Source organism: Peromyscus eremicus, chromosome 14 (genome assembly GCF_949786415.1).
Source record: "Peromyscus eremicus chromosome 14, PerEre_H2_v1, whole genome shotgun sequence".
Classification (NCBI taxonomy): Eukaryota; Metazoa; Chordata; class Mammalia; order Rodentia; family Cricetidae; genus Peromyscus; species Peromyscus eremicus.
In genome coordinates this window covers 9,062,551-9,080,134 of record NC_081430.1, presented here as the reverse complement: position 1 = coordinate 9,080,134, position 17,584 = coordinate 9,062,551, and the positions used below count along the sequence as shown (strand labels likewise).

The 17,584-nt window shown below is 38.2% G+C and overlaps 1 protein-coding gene across 6 annotated transcripts in view; it reads right to left on the bottom strand.

Moving 5' to 3' along the window:
• The window catches only part of Dgkb (diacylglycerol kinase beta), a 632,546-nt gene that overhangs the window by 18,204 nt on the left and 596,758 nt on the right, over positions 1–17,584 (bottom strand). For all 6 annotated transcript variants that reach the window (XM_059279660.1, XM_059279662.1, XM_059279664.1 and 3 more), the window contains 2 exons: positions 14,265–14,385; positions 12,562–12,622 (listed from right to left, as the gene is read on the bottom strand). In XM_059279660.1, the coding sequence (XP_059135643.1) occupies positions 12,562–12,622; positions 14,265–14,385 (182 nt within the window). The remainder of the gene's footprint in view (positions 1–12,561; positions 12,623–14,264; positions 14,386–17,584) is intronic.

Genomic DNA, 17,584 nt, shown 5'->3' with positions numbered 1-17,584 from the left:
CTAAAGAGAGAGGAAAAGATGTGGAATTGGGTGAGTGGATGGATGAGAAGGTAGGGAAGATTTGAGAGGAGATGAGGGAGGGAAAACTGCCAACATATTTCACGAACCCCCTAAACAGTGTATAGGCTATTGCTGTAATTATTGGCTGCCTCCCAGAGCGTGAAGAGAAGTACCTGTTGCTGAAGACACTACATACCTTGGTCAGAGGACTCAGTCAATTTGTGCTGGATCTGACCTGAAAACCTCCTGTCTGAGGTCTAGCTTTTTATAATACCAGAAGGTGCTATGCAAGATTCAAAGGCAGGAAAGTAATACTTAGTTCTATGCAGCTGTGGTGCCTATGAAGCCTGACAATGACTAGCAAGATGTCCATAAAGGTGCATTGGTGGCGTTCATAGGCTGTGGGATGTCTTTCTGTACGCTGTGAATATGTGTGGCTCCCACTGGATAATAAACAAAGCTGCCTTGGCCTATGGCAGGGCAGGATAAGGTTAGGTGATACCTTCAAACTGAAGAAGAGAGGAAGAAGGGTGGAGTTGAGGGAGACTCAAGCCCACCAACCGAAGGAGCAACAAGACATCAGTAGACTGGTAATGCCACGGCCACATGGAAACATGCAGATTTCTAGAAATAGGTTAATTTAAGATGAAAGAGCTAGTTAGCAAGATGCCTGAGCCATGAGCCATGCAGTTTGTGATTAATATAAGCTTCTGAGTAATTATTTTATAAGTGGCTATAGGACCATGGGTAGGAGAGATTTGTCTGGACTGCTGGGCAAGGCAGGATCAGAGAAATTTCCGGCTACATTCATACCCTGGCAGTTACCAAAAGCTGTCTAATTGGATGTAATGCTCACCTAACCGGATGGGAATAATGTATATAACTGAAAACCTAGCCAGGTACAGGTGCTTAGCGAGGTCATGGATCTTAGAGAACCTACTACTACTACTTTCCTAATTGCAGTCTAAATAATTATCATCAAACCCACGAAGAAATGTAGCTTTCACCTCCATTAAACAAAGTTCTCTTTGCAGCAAACGAGCCTATTATAGACAACTACCACTAGACACAATGCAGAAATCAACGGATTGTGGGGTGCTTAACACCAATGGATACATCTGTGATTCAACTCCTATACCCAAGGCTCAGGAAACATATTAGAAACATGTCCAAGAGCACTAATGCGTTTTCTGTGAGACTGTGTCTGCTAGAAATAACAGGGAAGCCACACTCATGGAGTCTCACTAACATGGCTGTCTAAACAAGACATGTTCAATGACACAACCAATAGATAAGCCAACATAGTCGGGAAACATTTCACAGTGCCCTACCCCCGCACGAAGAACTACTGACCACTACTTACTGCTGAGAGAGGGATGATTAGTCTTTTCCCAAGGATGAGCACCTCATTTAGTTATCCAATACCACATACTCTGCCATGAAATCATACACACACAAGCAGCACTGAATGGACCCAGCAGGTCATATTTATATATTTATGCATATATATGTAACAATAATAATCAAAGAAAAAGAGAACATGAATTTGAGAGGGAGTAGTGAGAGCATGGGAAGGGATGGAGGGAGAAAAGGGTGATATGATTATATTTTAATAAAATTTATTTAAATTTATGTGTGTTAACCCTTTAGTTAAGTCAGCATAGACTGACTTTCAAGGACGCAGTGATGTTCGACAACTGAACTAGAGAAGGGACACCACTGGTTTTCCAGATGAGTCTACAGGACTTTCACACACCAGATAAAATCAGAACAGTACTGGAAAGACTGAAAACTGAGCTGGTTCTGTAAACAGAGAAGACAGACAGGCACTGGTGACCTGCTAGCTCCCCGTTATAATGAAAACAATGACAACAAACCAATGTTCGCCACAGGAATTTAACAAAAGCCAGATTAAAAAACAAACAAACAAACAAACAAAAAACAACAACCTCATACCGTGGTGTATAACACATGTCTGAGTACATAAATAATCAGAAAAACTTCAAAAAATCCCACAGGAAAAAGGCTGCCAGCAGCCAGGCTGTGGTGGCACACACCTTTAATCCCAGCACTCGGGAGGCAGAGGCAGGTGGATCTCTCTGAGTTCAAGGCCAGCCTGGGCTACAGAGTGAGTTCCAGGAAAGGTGCAAAGCTACACAGAGGAACCTTGTCTCGAAAAACAAAAACAAACGAACAAACAAAAGGCAGCCAGTGATTGAAATTCTGAGGTGATATAAATATTAATCTTCTTAAGCAAGGATTTAGCAGCTATTATACCTATGTTCAAAGGAGTAGTGGAAGAGTTTGTAAAAGAATACTAAGATAGCAATCAGTTGAGACTGTTTTTTGTTTTGTTGTTTTGAGATTATTTCTCATGTAGCTTTGAAATTGCTTTATTGTCAAGGATGACCTTGAATTCCTAATCTTCTTGCCTCTACCTCCCAAAATGCTGGGATTATGGGTGTGTGACTCTTTAATTAAATTTTATGACTTAAAAATACTATGATAAAAACAAAAAAATAATTGGTAGGGTTCAAGAATAGAAGAGAAATAAGAAAAACAGTAGAGTTGGCTTAGATAAATATTTATCATTCAGTTGGAATAATAGCAAGAAAAAGGGGGAAAATTAATAGACTGGGAACCATAAAATGATATTCTCACACATATACCATTGGAGTTATGGAAGACAAAGACTAGGAAAAATCAAGAATTGAAGAAATAAGGATTGAAAAGATTGAGATATAACATAAATGTATAATGTATAACATAATATATATATCATAATGTATAGCATAAATATACAGAATCTCAAAACTAGTGAAACTGATACAGATTATGCTCAAAGAAATCTACAGCCGGATTCCTCAACATCAAACTTCTGAGAATCAAACAAAGAAGAAAATCTTGAAAGCTGTTCCCCAGCCACTGTGGTCTTACTACCCTAGAGGACTAAAGAGGAATCTCCAAATGCTTGAAGAAAGTCAATGGTGCTAGCACACATGCACAGCTAAGACATGCACTGTAGAGTGGGTGTCTTTGGAGACCTCATCAGGGAGGCTTACAAGTAGAAAGAATCCAGCAAATATTGCAGACAGATGAGAGGTAAAAACAGATTCCTGAGAATATTGACTTTAAGCTTGGCATACAAGGGCTTTTTGTTTGCTTGTACATTCTAGTAATATTAGTTTTTAAATCCCTTCAGCATCCAGAAAGCTTTTTACAAAACCTATAAATATATATGTGTGTGTGTATGTGTGTGTGTGTGTGTGTGTGTGTGTGTGTGTGTGTGTGTGTGTGTGTATACACACATATATCCTAGTTGGACATGGTGGCATATGCCTTTAATCATAGTACTTGGGAGGCAAACACAAGTAGATCTCTGTAAGTTTAAGGCCAGCTTGGACTTCATATCAAATCTCAAGCCATCCAGAACTGTCCAGTGATAGCCTGTCCCAAAATAAAAACATAGGATCAAATAATTTAAGCCAGGTGTGGTGGCATATGCCTTTAATCCCTGCACTCAGGAGGCATAAGCAGGAAGATCTTTGTGAGCCCAAGGCCATTCTGGTCTACACAGTGAGTTCCAGGACAGGCAGGGCTATGTAGAGAGACCTTGTCTTAAAAGAAAATCAGTATAATAATTAATAATAATACAATAATATTATTATTGATAATATCATGATAATAATGAGTTGTGTGGGTACTGTGCTTGGCAAGGCAGTAGAGTCCCACTCTCAGTCTGTGGAGAGCAACCTTTGATTTTAGCAACAACCTTGGTTATTTGGGGATTTCCATGGGATAACCTTGGCTAACAACTCAATTGAATGCAACCTAGTCCCACCACTGGAAGTCTCATCTGGCTACAATAAATGGCCAGTTGAGATAAATGGCCAGCTGAGATGCTGTATGCCTTATTACTAGAAGTCCCCATTAGGATCACTTCCATAGATTCCAGGACGTTTCTACTGCACTAGGTTTCCTCACCATGCCCTAAGTGCACCCACCCAATCCAATAGTCTTTCCTTGTATTTTCTCTTTCTACCCTATCTCTTCCCATTCCTGATCCTCCCATCCCTGATCCCCCCCCTCCTGTTCCCACCAGTTCCCAGTCCATCTGTAAAATCTATTCTATTTCTTTCTCAAAAGGAGACACCTGTATCCTCCCTAGACCTTTCCTCTTTATCCAACCTCTCTGGGTTTGTGAATTGTAGCTTGGTTATCATTTATTTAATGGCTAATATCCACTTACAAATGAATAAGTACCATATTTGTTTTGGATCTGGGATACCTCACTCAGGATGTTTTTTTTTCTACTTCTATCCATTTACCTGAAAATTTCATGAAACCATTTTTTTAACAGCTGAGTAATAGTCCATTGTGTAATGCATCACAATTTCCTTATCTATTCTTCTATCAAGGGACATCTAGGCTATTCATAATTTCTGGCTATTATGAATAAAGCCACAATGAGCATGGTTGAACAAGTGTTCTTGTGATAGGGTAGACTGTTCTTTGGGTATATGCCCAAGAGTGGAAAATCTGGGTCTTGAGGTAGATTGATTCCCAACTTTCTGAGGAGACACCATATTGATTTCCATAGTAGCTGTATAAGTTTGCACTCCAACCAAGTCAGTGTTCTCCTTACTCCACATCTTAGCCAGCATGAGCTGTCACTTGTGTTATTGGCAGGTGTAAGATGGAATCTCAAAGTCATTTTGATTTGTATTTTTCTGATAACAAAGGATATTTTAAAACATTTTACAAGTGTTTCTAGGCTATTTGAGATTCCTTTACTGAGAATTCTCTGTTTAGATCTGTTCCCCATCTTTTAATTGGATTGTGTGGGTTTTTGTGGTATCTAGATTCTAGAGTTTTTTTTTTTATGTATTTTGGTGGGAAAGTACGTTGCAGGCTATGGAAAGAGAAACAATCCAACTACAAAAACCTTTGACCTACAACCTGTCCTACCTGCATAATATGCTAGGAAAATGGTAAATGGTTGCACAGAACCAATGAGAATATCTAATCATTGTCTGATTTGATTTAAGGTCCACTCCATGAGAAGAAACTCACACCTGGCACTGCTTGGGTAACTGAGAATAAGAGACTAGAGAGTCCAGAGACCTAGGGTAAAACAGAATATTGCTGGTCTAAAGAAAAAAATCAATATAATGATTCTTAATGATATTCTCATATACTCAGAGATCAGTGCCTTATTCAGTCATCATCAGAGAGGCTTCCTTTAGCAGCAGATGGGATCAGATGCCCAGATCCACAGTCAGACATTATGTGAGGGAGAGTCTAAGTTGGAGGTCTCCATCAAATCCCTCCCCTCTTAGCTCAAGAAATCCTATAGAAGAGGAGGTAGAAAGACTGTAAGAGCCACAGCGAATTGAGGATACCAGGAGAATGAGGACCTGAATCAATGAAGCAAGATGCATATGAACTCACACAGACTGAAGTAGCAAGCACAGGGTCTAAATGGGTCTACACCAAGTCCTCTGCATATATATTATAGCTATTTGTTTAGTGTTTTTATGGAACTCCTGACTGTGAGAACAAGAGGGTCTCTGACTCTTATGCTTATTCTTGGGACTTTTTCCTCCTGTTGGGTTGCCATGTCTAACTTCAATATGATAGATTTTTACTTCTTCTTATTGTATTTTATTTGTTATGTTTGGCTGTTGTCTCTGAGAAGACTATTCTTTACTAATGAGAGACAGAAAGAGAGTGGATTGGAGGTGAGGTGAGGGAAACTAGGAGGAATAGAGGGAGGGGAAACTATAATCAGGATACACAACATGAAAAAAGAATATATTTTCAATAAAATAAAAAAAAAAAAACAAATTACAGTCAACATTAGCTGAAATGTATGCCAATACCGTATCTTGGAAAGCAGGAGGGAGAGGCTACAGATTGACTGGTGGTCTGGTTGGAGGGTGAAGAACCTCAAAACAAAAAATGGGATTTCAAGTATAGCACTAAAGGAAGCTGCAACAATAGGAAACCTCTAGGAACTGACTCCTACAGTGCACGATGGCTTATCTCAGCTCCAGGAGGATAATTTAACACTATGACAAGGATGCTCAATTGTATTCTCAGGGAAATGAAGAGGCATTGAATTTGAAAATCACAAGAGTCATAGCATCATAACAGCAGTGTTCAGTGTTACTTGGGGGCAGCAGTGTGATGAATGGCTTTGGTTATATTGAGAAATATAACTCAATGCATTAAATAAAGATAAAATACTATTTGAAAAAAGATGACACTCTGTTATAAATGACAGTTTAGTCAATTATTGTTTCTAGATATACTTTAAGGCTTTGCGAGATTACCAAATGACAAGACAAAACATCACTGTGAATTCATAAGGCAGTACAGCCAACAGCCTGCTTCTCTCTCTTATTACCTGGCCTTGGGTAAAGTACTTGACTTCTCTGGCTTCAGGTTTTCCTATTTTAATTTGTCATATGGAATTATGATAACCTTATTGATTTTAATAGTTTTTTGAAGATTAAATAAATAATGAATGTGAGTACATTGAACATAAACATTTAATGAATATTAATAAGTATTTACTTAATAAATGCTAGGTATCATTACTATCTTCCCCCCCGAATAGCTCAAAGCATTTCAAATATTTGGAAAAGTCTATATGCCCTAGTTTTCATGACCCTAAATTGCCATATGTGAGAAAATTCCCCTTTACAAAATTTTCCATTTTGGGTCCTAAAAGTCTGAGGCAAATTGTATTTACCAAGTGATATAGAGTAAACAATTTAAACTTATGGTTACTCTTAATAACAAAAACCAACCACTATATGAAATATTAATCAGCTTCACCATTCCTCTTTTTAATGAGTTTGTCTTTTAAAGGATTTGTGTTTATAAGGGTCAAAATGAAGATGAACTCCAGGGAAGCAGAGTGGCAGGGTGGTAGGAAAAAGGCAAATCCTCTCTAGAGAAGCGTGGTAGCCAAGGCTGAAGTGGTCAGTGCCCAACTGTAATGGCTGACAGTCCAAGACAGGAACCTGGTAGTCATGTCAGAGAAGAGCATCTCATGGAGTTGCCTGCTCCGTGGAAATGGAGGCTACAGGCTTGCCTGAGGAACATCACAGATCAAGTCTCACACAAGGCTACTTAGGGTTTGCAGGGACTGTCAGATCAGAAGATCCAGGCTATTCTACGTGCTGAAGGCATTTAACATGGGAAAGCAAAATGGAGCAAGTTCCAGGGGAGGACTACAGAAGGGTTAGGGAGAGCATATGTATATAAGTGCCTCTTGGAAGTAAGCTGGATGTCAGCTACCACTCTGATGAACATTCATATTTCAACTGTGGTCATTTTACCACTTAATTATGATCTGTTTTTGGCTTTCTGCAAAGTGGAAGAAAGTTTCAGGAATCCTCTTGTCCTTAATCATAGATCTCCTATTAAAATTCCATAGGCATCACGCTTTGAGAAGGTGTCACAGGTAATTGACTAATATGCAGCTATTGGCAATCAGGATTTAAAGTCATTTACAGAATACAGCCTTCAGTAAGTATACAACTAATAACACAGAAGTAGCCAGAGAAGTTTAGTTATACCAAAACAGGAAACAGAAGGGTTTAATCTTTGGAGATTGGGAAAGTATTCCTTCCATGATACATTCAAACTCTTTGCTTTGAGAATATAATGAATAAAGATAACTCAAAATAACTTTTACATGTATTTAGATATGAAAAATATGTGAATGAATTGCTAGCCAAACTACATTATGTTCAGTGAAAGAAGATTTAGTAGAAAGCATGTTTTAAAATGCTATACTACCCCAAGAAGTATTTAAGAAATTTATAAATTCAAAATGTACTTGGTATTGGCAACCAAATTATGCAGGAGGAGCAGCTCTGTATTCTGAGAGCTCAGTGGGGATCAAAATGATGGTCCATGACTTCTGGGAACTTCTGTCTGCAGGGAGGGGAAATGATTGTATTTTCGATGTGATATGGTTGGTGCTATCCCAGGCAGCAGACATAAGACTGAGCTGGAGGTGAGTGGGGTGGAAGAGGGGACAGGAAAGGCAGTGTCCACAGAAGGCTCTGTGGATGAAAAGCTGGAAGGACTGTCCCAAAGAATGAGCTGTGCCCCTCGGCAGAAAAGGGGGAAAGGTTTTACAGACTCTTGGGGAGTACATGGAAATATGCAAAGGAAAAAGTAGAAGAAGAAACTGTTGAAACAGCAAACTTGACCTGGTTTCACACAGAAAGCCATGAAAGGATTCTAAGTAGAAGGTATTATGGTGGAATTACAGTTCACAGTGACTATGCTAAATGGAATCAGCAAGGTAAATAAATTAAAAGGAAACAACAGTAGAGCTGTGAACACATTTAGTCTTTTTCCAGAAGCCAGAAACGTAATGGGAGCAAGTCTAGGACAGTGGTGCTAGTGTTGCAGAAAAAGGGAATGACTGTAGAAATGAAAAAATGTGATTAAGTGGTCATATTTATTAGTCGTGTTTATCGGTTTGGGGGATATGGAATGTAGTGTAGGATGACTCGGATATCTTGCTCTGGAAACACTGGCGGAGTAATGGGCAATGCTGAAAACAATATGGAGAAGAATAAAAATCCTCTGTATCTGGAAGGAAGATAAGGCAGGAGAGCAGGTGTACAGTGTATTTTGGAGATGCTGCAATAAGGTTCTTGATTCTGTGTAGTCAATTCTCACTTGACAAAGCTTCTCAGCGTTGGCTACACAGATGTGGAATGAAACCGGACGTAGTCTGTGCCCTGCCTCATCCTGTTGTTCTGTTCTGTCTCCCTCCACTCTTCAGGCAGCCCTTTACATTACACAAATGCATGTTAATATAGTCAATCTGTTCTGTGTGCTCAGGAGGAGGAAGTTAGAAAACAAAGAGGCTCTAGAATTTACCTTACAGACATCTCTTCCAAACCATCCTTTCGATGTGCATTCTAGAATCAACAGTCTCCCAGTTTAAAGATGTTTATTAAAATGAGGAAGAAATAGTAGGCTAAAATCCACTCTTTGTCCATGTTGTGAATACTGATATACTGTGATAACAGGGGTATTTAACAAATATCTGTTGATTGTCTTAAGTGGGAGAATTTAGAATGTAATGAAAAGAATTGTAAAGTATGAGTTTAAACCTCTTTGGTTTTTGCTTTTCTTGATATTTGTGATGAGGCTTGGTAAAATTCATTAAATAAACATGATTTGATTTTTTTCTTGACATTACTTACCATTTTTCATTCAGATAAATTTTACAATTTATTTTAACATTTTCAGTGTCAGTGTTGTTAAGAAGATTTACATTGTTAGCAACCATCACTAAAGTCAATCTCAAGAATCTATATTATCGTGGTGATTTTTTAAAAAATAGTATTAATTGATTTAAGAATCAAGACATATGCATTTTTTGCCCTTCTCCACCATCTATTCAATTCGAAAGAAAGCAGACCTTCTGCTTTCCTCTAAAATTATAACTAGAGAAACTCCTTCATAAATTGAATATCAGCTTATGGATATTTAAATTTAGCAAAGAATTTTAACATTCTACAAATTCTTATGTTCTGTAAGAAAAACATTGTGCTATTTTATTGAAGGAAAAAACCCTTCTCTCTAGTTAAACTATACCACTGCTAAGAATATTAAAAATTCTCTTCAGTTAAAATAAAATTTAAAGTTCAAAGCCCCATGTGGTTCTAGGAAAAGTAGAATATTCCAGAACTCAAATTAACATTAATAAGCTTTCATGTAGTATAGTGCTTGGATCACTGAGGATTACAATACATATTTTAAATGAAGAAGTACATTTTGAAGAAAAGAAATTTAAATTTAAATTATATAAAATTATTAATTTAACAATTGTAGATTACAATAATTAATAGGTAAAATGGGTATCCTATTACTAATTGGAAGAAAACCTAAAATCAGCATCCAAAGGGCTTATATTAAATCAGTTAAACTATTTAAAATGTCGATTAAATGTCCATAGACATAGTCCTTCCAGAACTGGAATACAGTAGCTGGTGATTTGCCCAGGGCCTTGCCCAAGAGAGCTCTCAAGACACCGGGACTTCCTCAGCTTGGGATGACAGTAGGATCTGTGAGGAAGAAGGCAGCCTCTGGGTCCAGCTGCATGGACTTTAGTTATGAATCTGCTATGTGTTAGCTGTGTAGAACAAGAGAAAAATTTTCAGCTTTCCCACTTCAGTGTGTTGATTCCATAAAACGGAGCTAAATGTAGTGTGTGTGTGTGTGTGTGTGTGTGTGTGTGTGTGTGTGTGTGTATTGCATGTGTCAATACAGATTAAGTATTTTGATATCTGCACATGTGAAGATCTTAGGTACTCTAAAGTATTAGCACTATCATTACTGCTTCTTTATTCTAGACCCCTTCAGCATCTGAAAGAATGCAAAGACCTCCTAAGGGAGGCCTTTGGTTCCACTCTTTGTATTTTATTTTTACTTACTCTCGTGATCAGGACTGAACAACAAATCTTCTATTAAAGACGAGAGTACTAGTATTTCCATGACCATTGCCATGCTCCATCATAAAACTGATCACCAGCATGACTACAAGTTTACCGTAATTCCTACTGTAGCCATCATAACCACTATTGCTATTTCTCTGGTATTACGAGCATCAGCACATCCATAATATCATTACCATCGTCATTTTTGTTACTGCTACCACCAACACTGGAAACATCACTACTATCCCTAACAGCACAATTATTGCCACCATTAATGTACTGACTAGTTTTATGTCAACTTAACACAAGCTACAGTCATCAGAGAGAAGGGAGCCTCAACTGAGAAAATGTCTCCACAATGAAAAGCTGTAGGCATTTTCTTAATTAGTGAGTGATGGCAGGCAGAGGGCCCCGTCCATTGTGAGTTGGGAGTACTGGGTCTGTAAGAAAGCAGCCTGAAGCTGGGCAGCGGTGGCACACGCCTTTAATCCCAGCACTCGGGAGGCAGAGCCAGGCGGATCACTGTGAATTCAAGACCAGCCTGGTCTACAGAGCTAGATCCAGGACAGGCACCAAAACTACACAGAGAAACCCTGTCCAGAAAAAACAAAAAAATAAAAATAAATAAATAAATAAATAAATAAAAGAAAGCAGTCTGAGAAAACCATGATGGTAAAACCAGTAAGCAGCACCCCTCCATAGCTTCTGCATCAGCTCCTGCCTCCAGGTTCCTACTCAGTTTAAGTTTCTGTCTTGATTTTCCCCAATGGGCTGTGATTCAGGATATGTAAGCCAAGTAAACCCTGTCCTTCCCAAGTTACTTTTGGTCATGCTTCATCACAATAGCGACCCTAACGAAGACAATCGGTAACTCTAACAATGACAATACTTAACATCCATGAGACTATAAATGTGAATGTGGCAGTCCCATTCCCAGAGTCTAAAGAAGACCAGACAAAGCACAAATGCATAACATATAGTAAGAGAAAGAAAAAATTTAAAGGATATTTGTAATTTACAGCAAGAGAGAGCAGAAAACATTTGAAAATAATCTGTCCAAGCCTCTGCATCAGATGGTGACAGGAAACTGCATGTCTACAGGTAAACATGTAAAAGTAGATCCACCTCTCACCTTATACAAAATTCAATTCTAAATGAATGAAAGAATTTAATATAAGACCTGAAACTGATAAAAGAGGAAGTAGGGCAAACACTTGAAGATATAGGGAAGAGCTCTGTGAACAGGACTCTCATTCAGGAAATAATGCCAACAATCAACAAATGGGAATTCATGAAATTAAAAAGTTTCTGAACATCAAGATAATTAGTCAAAGGAATGAAAAGATAACCTACAGAATGTGAGAAAATTTTTGGTAGCTATATAACTTACAAGTATTACCATTTAGAATATACAAAGAACTAAAAAACTAAACACTAACAAATTAAACATGTTAATGAGATGAACAGACTTTTCTCCAAAGATGCAATATTAAGAGCTAATAAACTTAAGAAAAAGTGTCCAACAATTCTCCATCAAATAAATGCAAATCAAAACTTGAGATTCTATCTTACCTCCACCAGAATGGCAGTTATCAAGAAAAAAAAAGATTTTTTTTTTTACTTTATTACAAAGGAAATAGTGAAATAGTAGACTCTAGTAACTATAAGAAATGCTCCAGAAACAACAAAGATTTAATTTATAGCACACCAGAAGGTTTTTGTTCAGATGTGTCAAGATCCCATAACCAGTTTTCTTATTAGGTGCTTGGAAATTAAACAAGAGAATTAAGAGAAGTTATCTCAGTATTTTGCTTTGTCCTGGAGTTTACAGTTGGTCTTTGGTATCTGAAGTTAGACTCAAACATATATTCGAAAGCTAAGTCATTGACCAGAGTGGACAGTGCTTTCAGCCTGAATGCAATAGCTTCTCTACATAAATAAGAAGGAGAAAGGGACTTGCCACATATTTCCTAGAGAAGACAGGACAAAAGATTAGGTATTGCGGCAACTTAGTCATGGGAATGAATGATCTCTGGAAAGCAAGAGTAATACCAGTAATGATTCTCCACTACTCGGTACTCACCGTGCATGGGGTCTGCATCCATGGCTCTCCATCAATCTGCATTGGCAGTGACTTGCTTGTCCTGGAAAAGAATACTTCACTGTAACTATTATGCTAAAATATTTAATATAAGAAATTATCTGTAAAGCATAAGACAATAAGTCCAAGCAAATGTGATCACTGCTGACCTCTTCTGAAAGGGGGGTTTCATTAACTATTAATGAACACTCTGAAAGCTTCCCTGGTCACAAGAATGTTAAAAGCTTCCTGGTGAATGTGGTGACACAAAGAATGATTCTGAATGCCAAAAGAAAATACCAGGGTTTGTGCTTAAAGACATTTTGTGAATTCCTAAAACCAAATGACTCCTGTTGACACATGTATTTTCATCACCACAACCATACACTCATTGCAAATCTCATAATAACATGATGGGTGTCAAAGACTCTCTCAAACCAACACATTCATAAAATAATATCTATTGTGTCTACGTTAAGTCTGTGGTTTCATTTTGTGGTCAAAATATATCCTATGTTTTTCTACAGGTGAAATATTGTGAAAAATTCAAATTTTGGAAACTTTACCATATACTGATTTATTATTTAGTTTCACAAGAACAATGATGTACTGCTTAATAGTACACCAGTAGTTATTTTTTTGGATAATTTGTTCAGTAAATACTTTGGTGCTCCAATAGCTTCAGTGTGGATGAACACAGGGATATATTAAAACTGCCTGCTAGTTGGTGCATCCTCGTGATTTGAATTTGAAATATCCCCCATGGACTCATATGTTGTGGATATTGCTCTGTATGCTGAGAATGTGTTGCTCTGATTGGTTGATAAATAAAATGTTGATTGGCCAGTAACCAGGCAAGAAGTGATAAGCAAACAGAGATTTGTAGGAAGGCTGAAAGGCTGAGTCAGGAGATGCCAGCCTGAAGTTTAGGAAGTAGCATGTAATGGCACACAAGTAAAGCCTTGGAAAAATGTGGCAACATACTGATTAACAGAAATGGGCTGAGTTTAAGTGTAAAAGCTAGCCAGTAGTAGACCTGAGCTAATGGTCAAGCAGTTTTAATTAAAATAAGCCTCTGTGTGTTTACTTGGGTCCAAGCGGCTGCAGGAATGGCAGGTGAGAGAGTTTTGTCCTGACTGAGAGCCAGGTGGACACAGGAAAACTTCAGCTACACTCATATGTTAAAGATTAGGTCCCTATCTGGTAGCCCTACTTTGGAAACTTTGAGGTTTAGAAACTTCAATAGGTATACCCTTGTTGGAAGAAGTTGACCACTGGAAGTAGGCTCTTGAGAATATGTTGTCCCTAGCCTTTGTCCCTTGTTTATTTCTTGGCTGGCAAGATACGGCCACCTGCTCTGTCACACCTTTGCCACTTGATGGGCTGATACTTAACAACTCTGAGCAAAGTAAACCCTACCTCCTTTAAGATGTTTTCCATTCATTTCTTTGGATCACAGTTATAAATGTGTAAGCAAAACACCAAGGTAGTAAATAAGAGGTTAGATTCTAGAGAACCCAACAAGAAGCAGCTACTAAAGGCCGTAAAAATCTGTTAATTTCCATCATTTTGAAATATGTAAGCTTTAATCATTGATTAGTTGAAACAAATAAGATAGATATCACTGTCAGAAATCTTGCATCCCTTCAGTTAGTTTGGGATTATGTCATGTCAAAGTATGCTGTCAATTATAGTGAAAGAACTACCTGATAACCACAGAGGAGCACTGAGCCAGCCGCCGGCCAGCACTTTTCAGCCCCGTGTATATTTGGCCCATTTCCATTGCTCCTTCCAAGCCAACAACCTCGAGCAGCTGGTCACTCAGATCTGAAAGAAGATAGATGCATGGTCAGTCACAGTAAATGTGCATGTCCACGGTAATGCCACTGCATCTTACACAATTCACAAAGGCCACACTAGGAAGTGTCTGTCTCGAAAATCAAAAGTAATGAAAAAAATGCAGTACTTCTGTAAGTCTTAGTTTAAGTAATCCTTGAGGCTCTATGGAAAACTCTTCTCTCTCAGCTTATTCTAACACAAGTGGGAAGAACAAATTCAAAGCCAAATAATACAAAAAAAGAAAGAAAGAAAGAAAGAAAGAAAGAAAGAAAGAAAGAAAGAAAGAAAGAAAGAAAAAAAAGAAAAAACATACCAGTAGTTTTTAACATCAACAAACTTAATGTTATTCCACATGTATACATGGAAGAGCTATACAACCCACATCAAACATTTGGCAGCAAATACACATTTCATCACTATAAATAAAGCATACAGATCTACTGTCAGACATGATTTCGTTAAATTGCTCAAACAAGAATCCTTAGAGATCATGGAGTTGAAGTTTTTTATTTCATAGGTTATCAAGACTTAGTCTTACTTTATTGAGTGGCTTGAACACAAAGTAGCTATGTAGAAGTTCAAGAAATGATAGAAGTTTCTGGAAACATTTGCCTGAGGTTAAGGAATATATACTCTAGCAAAATGACATTTGGGAGTAGATGAGATAATTAGCACATTGCAAACATCATCTTATTATTAACAGAAACATCAGAAAGGGGCTGGTACCACCTGTTAAGTGTTTATTAAGCACATGTCACAGTAGCAAGCATGTGTCACGGGAGCGACCTCACTGATATATGTCCTAAATCAACTTAAAGAAGCTGAAAGTGAGAGGATCACTTTTTAAATATTCACAGACTAAGGACATGATAAAGACAAAGTTGAGCTCACTCACTCTGAAGCACAAACCACATACACTAGCTACATGCAAAGGAGATACTTAAAAAATAGAGACATTTCTTGCCTAAGTTGTACTTTGTAAGCTACAAGCTCTTCTCAAAGGTTTGACTAGTGCCGAAAGCAGAGGGTGACCTCCCATCAGCTGAGTTTCAGGGGAACCTGCCCCCACATTTTGATAGTGGACTTGCTCAGTTACAGAACACAGAATGCTGAGATCTTGGTAGGATGCAGAAAGGACAGTGACCACACGTGGCCCTTTTCTTTTGTGGTGCTCATCTCAATGTGTAGCCATGGCTGGCTTTGAACTTGATACCAGACCAGGCTGACCTGGAACACAGAGATCCAACTGCCTCTGCAGGGCTTAAAGGCACATGTGGCCATGCCCAGTGCAGTATTCTTGTAATGTTTTTGGTGTATTTTCAAGCGTAAATAAAATTGGTACTGTTTTAGTAGCAAGAAAATGTCTGGAGGGGGTACCACACAGTGGAAGCCACAGCAATTATACCAGATAAACATGTGGTAGTTCTGCACCATCAGTGTTGAACTTGGGGATAAGCAAATGTGTTTGTGTGGGATCCGTTTTGGACAGGAAGCTTTTACTAATTACTATGGAATGTGTGATAGCTCAGAGTTCAGAGATGTTAATGATCCATGTTCAATGGAATTCAACTGTGGTGAACAGCTCTTTGAAACCCCCAAAAGTTCATTAGGCTCACGATCATAAAAAAAAAAAGTAACATAAGCTGTTAAGACAGAATGTATGGCCAAAACAATATACTTTAAATTGACTGATAAGAGAATATTACTTTAAAAACTCTGCACCATAGTTGTAGTAGGAAGTGGTCCCAAATAAAAACAACCATTTAGCTACAAAAACGGGTGTACCAGGCCGTGGCTGGGATCTGAAGCCTTAGAGAATCCGTCTTGCTGCCTTCACCCTATTTAGACTTGTTTCTCAGAAGCTTATTCTCTGTTTTTAGCTTAAATTTCTGTTGCCAAGAACAGATGGACAAGGAATAGAAACATATTCTTTCAGCTGTAGCCGGCACTCAAATGTGCTTGGCTCTATAGTCTGGGTGCTAATGTTCGCATTTCTTAGGTATATGTCAACCAGAAAGTGGCATCGTGGCAGATGCTGAGGGCCCAGATGTGTGCAAGGTAACAGTTATAATGTACACCACAGTGATGGAGCGCATATTTGGGGTTGTGGTTTTGTACCACTCGGTTCCGAAATAGGTGAGATTTCATGCAATTTTTTTTCTAATGATCCAAGACTAGAAACTATTCTCCAAGTAAAGCAGTTTCTCACAACAGAGTTGATCTGTGAGCCCTAACTTTCCTATGAATCACAGGGATTTGTCTACACCCACACCATATTGCTACTGTCTACCACCCTCCTGCTGATTTTTATCTTTAATTTGTCTTTTTCTCCATGAAAAACACCCTGCAAATCAGTCCTACTGTTAATAATCAGTAAAGAAGATAATACCTCATGAATTCAGAAGACTTCAGCTTTTGTACTTTCAACCCTTGCATGAAAAAAATTCTCTAGAAATGGCAGAATATTGAGGAATATGAACAAGAGTAAAAAAATCCCACTTTTTTTAGGCCTTAGGAGGAAATCAAAGGAAAAGCTGAAACCCAAACTGGAGCTGTGCAAACTGGCTCCCATAAGATGTTGGCCTGTTGATGCCGTGTCCATGTGTCTGTCTGCGATTCTTGAGTTCAGGATCCTGATTGACTTTGGACACGTAATTGCTATCTATATATTGTTGAATTTGACTCTGCCTGCAGTACCTTAGAAACATCCAAGACTTCCTCACCCCGTACCCAGCCAACCTTTAAGTACCGCTGCCTCTGCCAATCACTGTCTGACAACATCCACTTATCGAATTAATGTGATCCTGGCAATTGATGGCATATTTCAAAAGAGTTATAGAAAACTGTAGGCCATGAGCAAAAATCACTGCATTGTCTGTTTTTGTGTGAGTTAGGATTTAAGACTAACTTTTCTATAATTAACAAGTGGGAACATTTTAAGAAAAATAATATACAGTGATGTAAGAACTATGTGAAATTTCAAATTTCATCATTAGTAAGCTAGTTTTCATTCTTAAGTTCTATAACTGTCTAGCAGGTTCCAAGGACAGGGTGGGTCCTGTGTCAGGGACCATGTGGACCCCAAAAGTCTAAAATGTTCACTGTATGAGCCTTTATAAAATTGCTTGTCCACTTCTGCTTAAGAGAAACATTAACTCTTTCAGATCACAGAGGTTTTCGCTTTAGT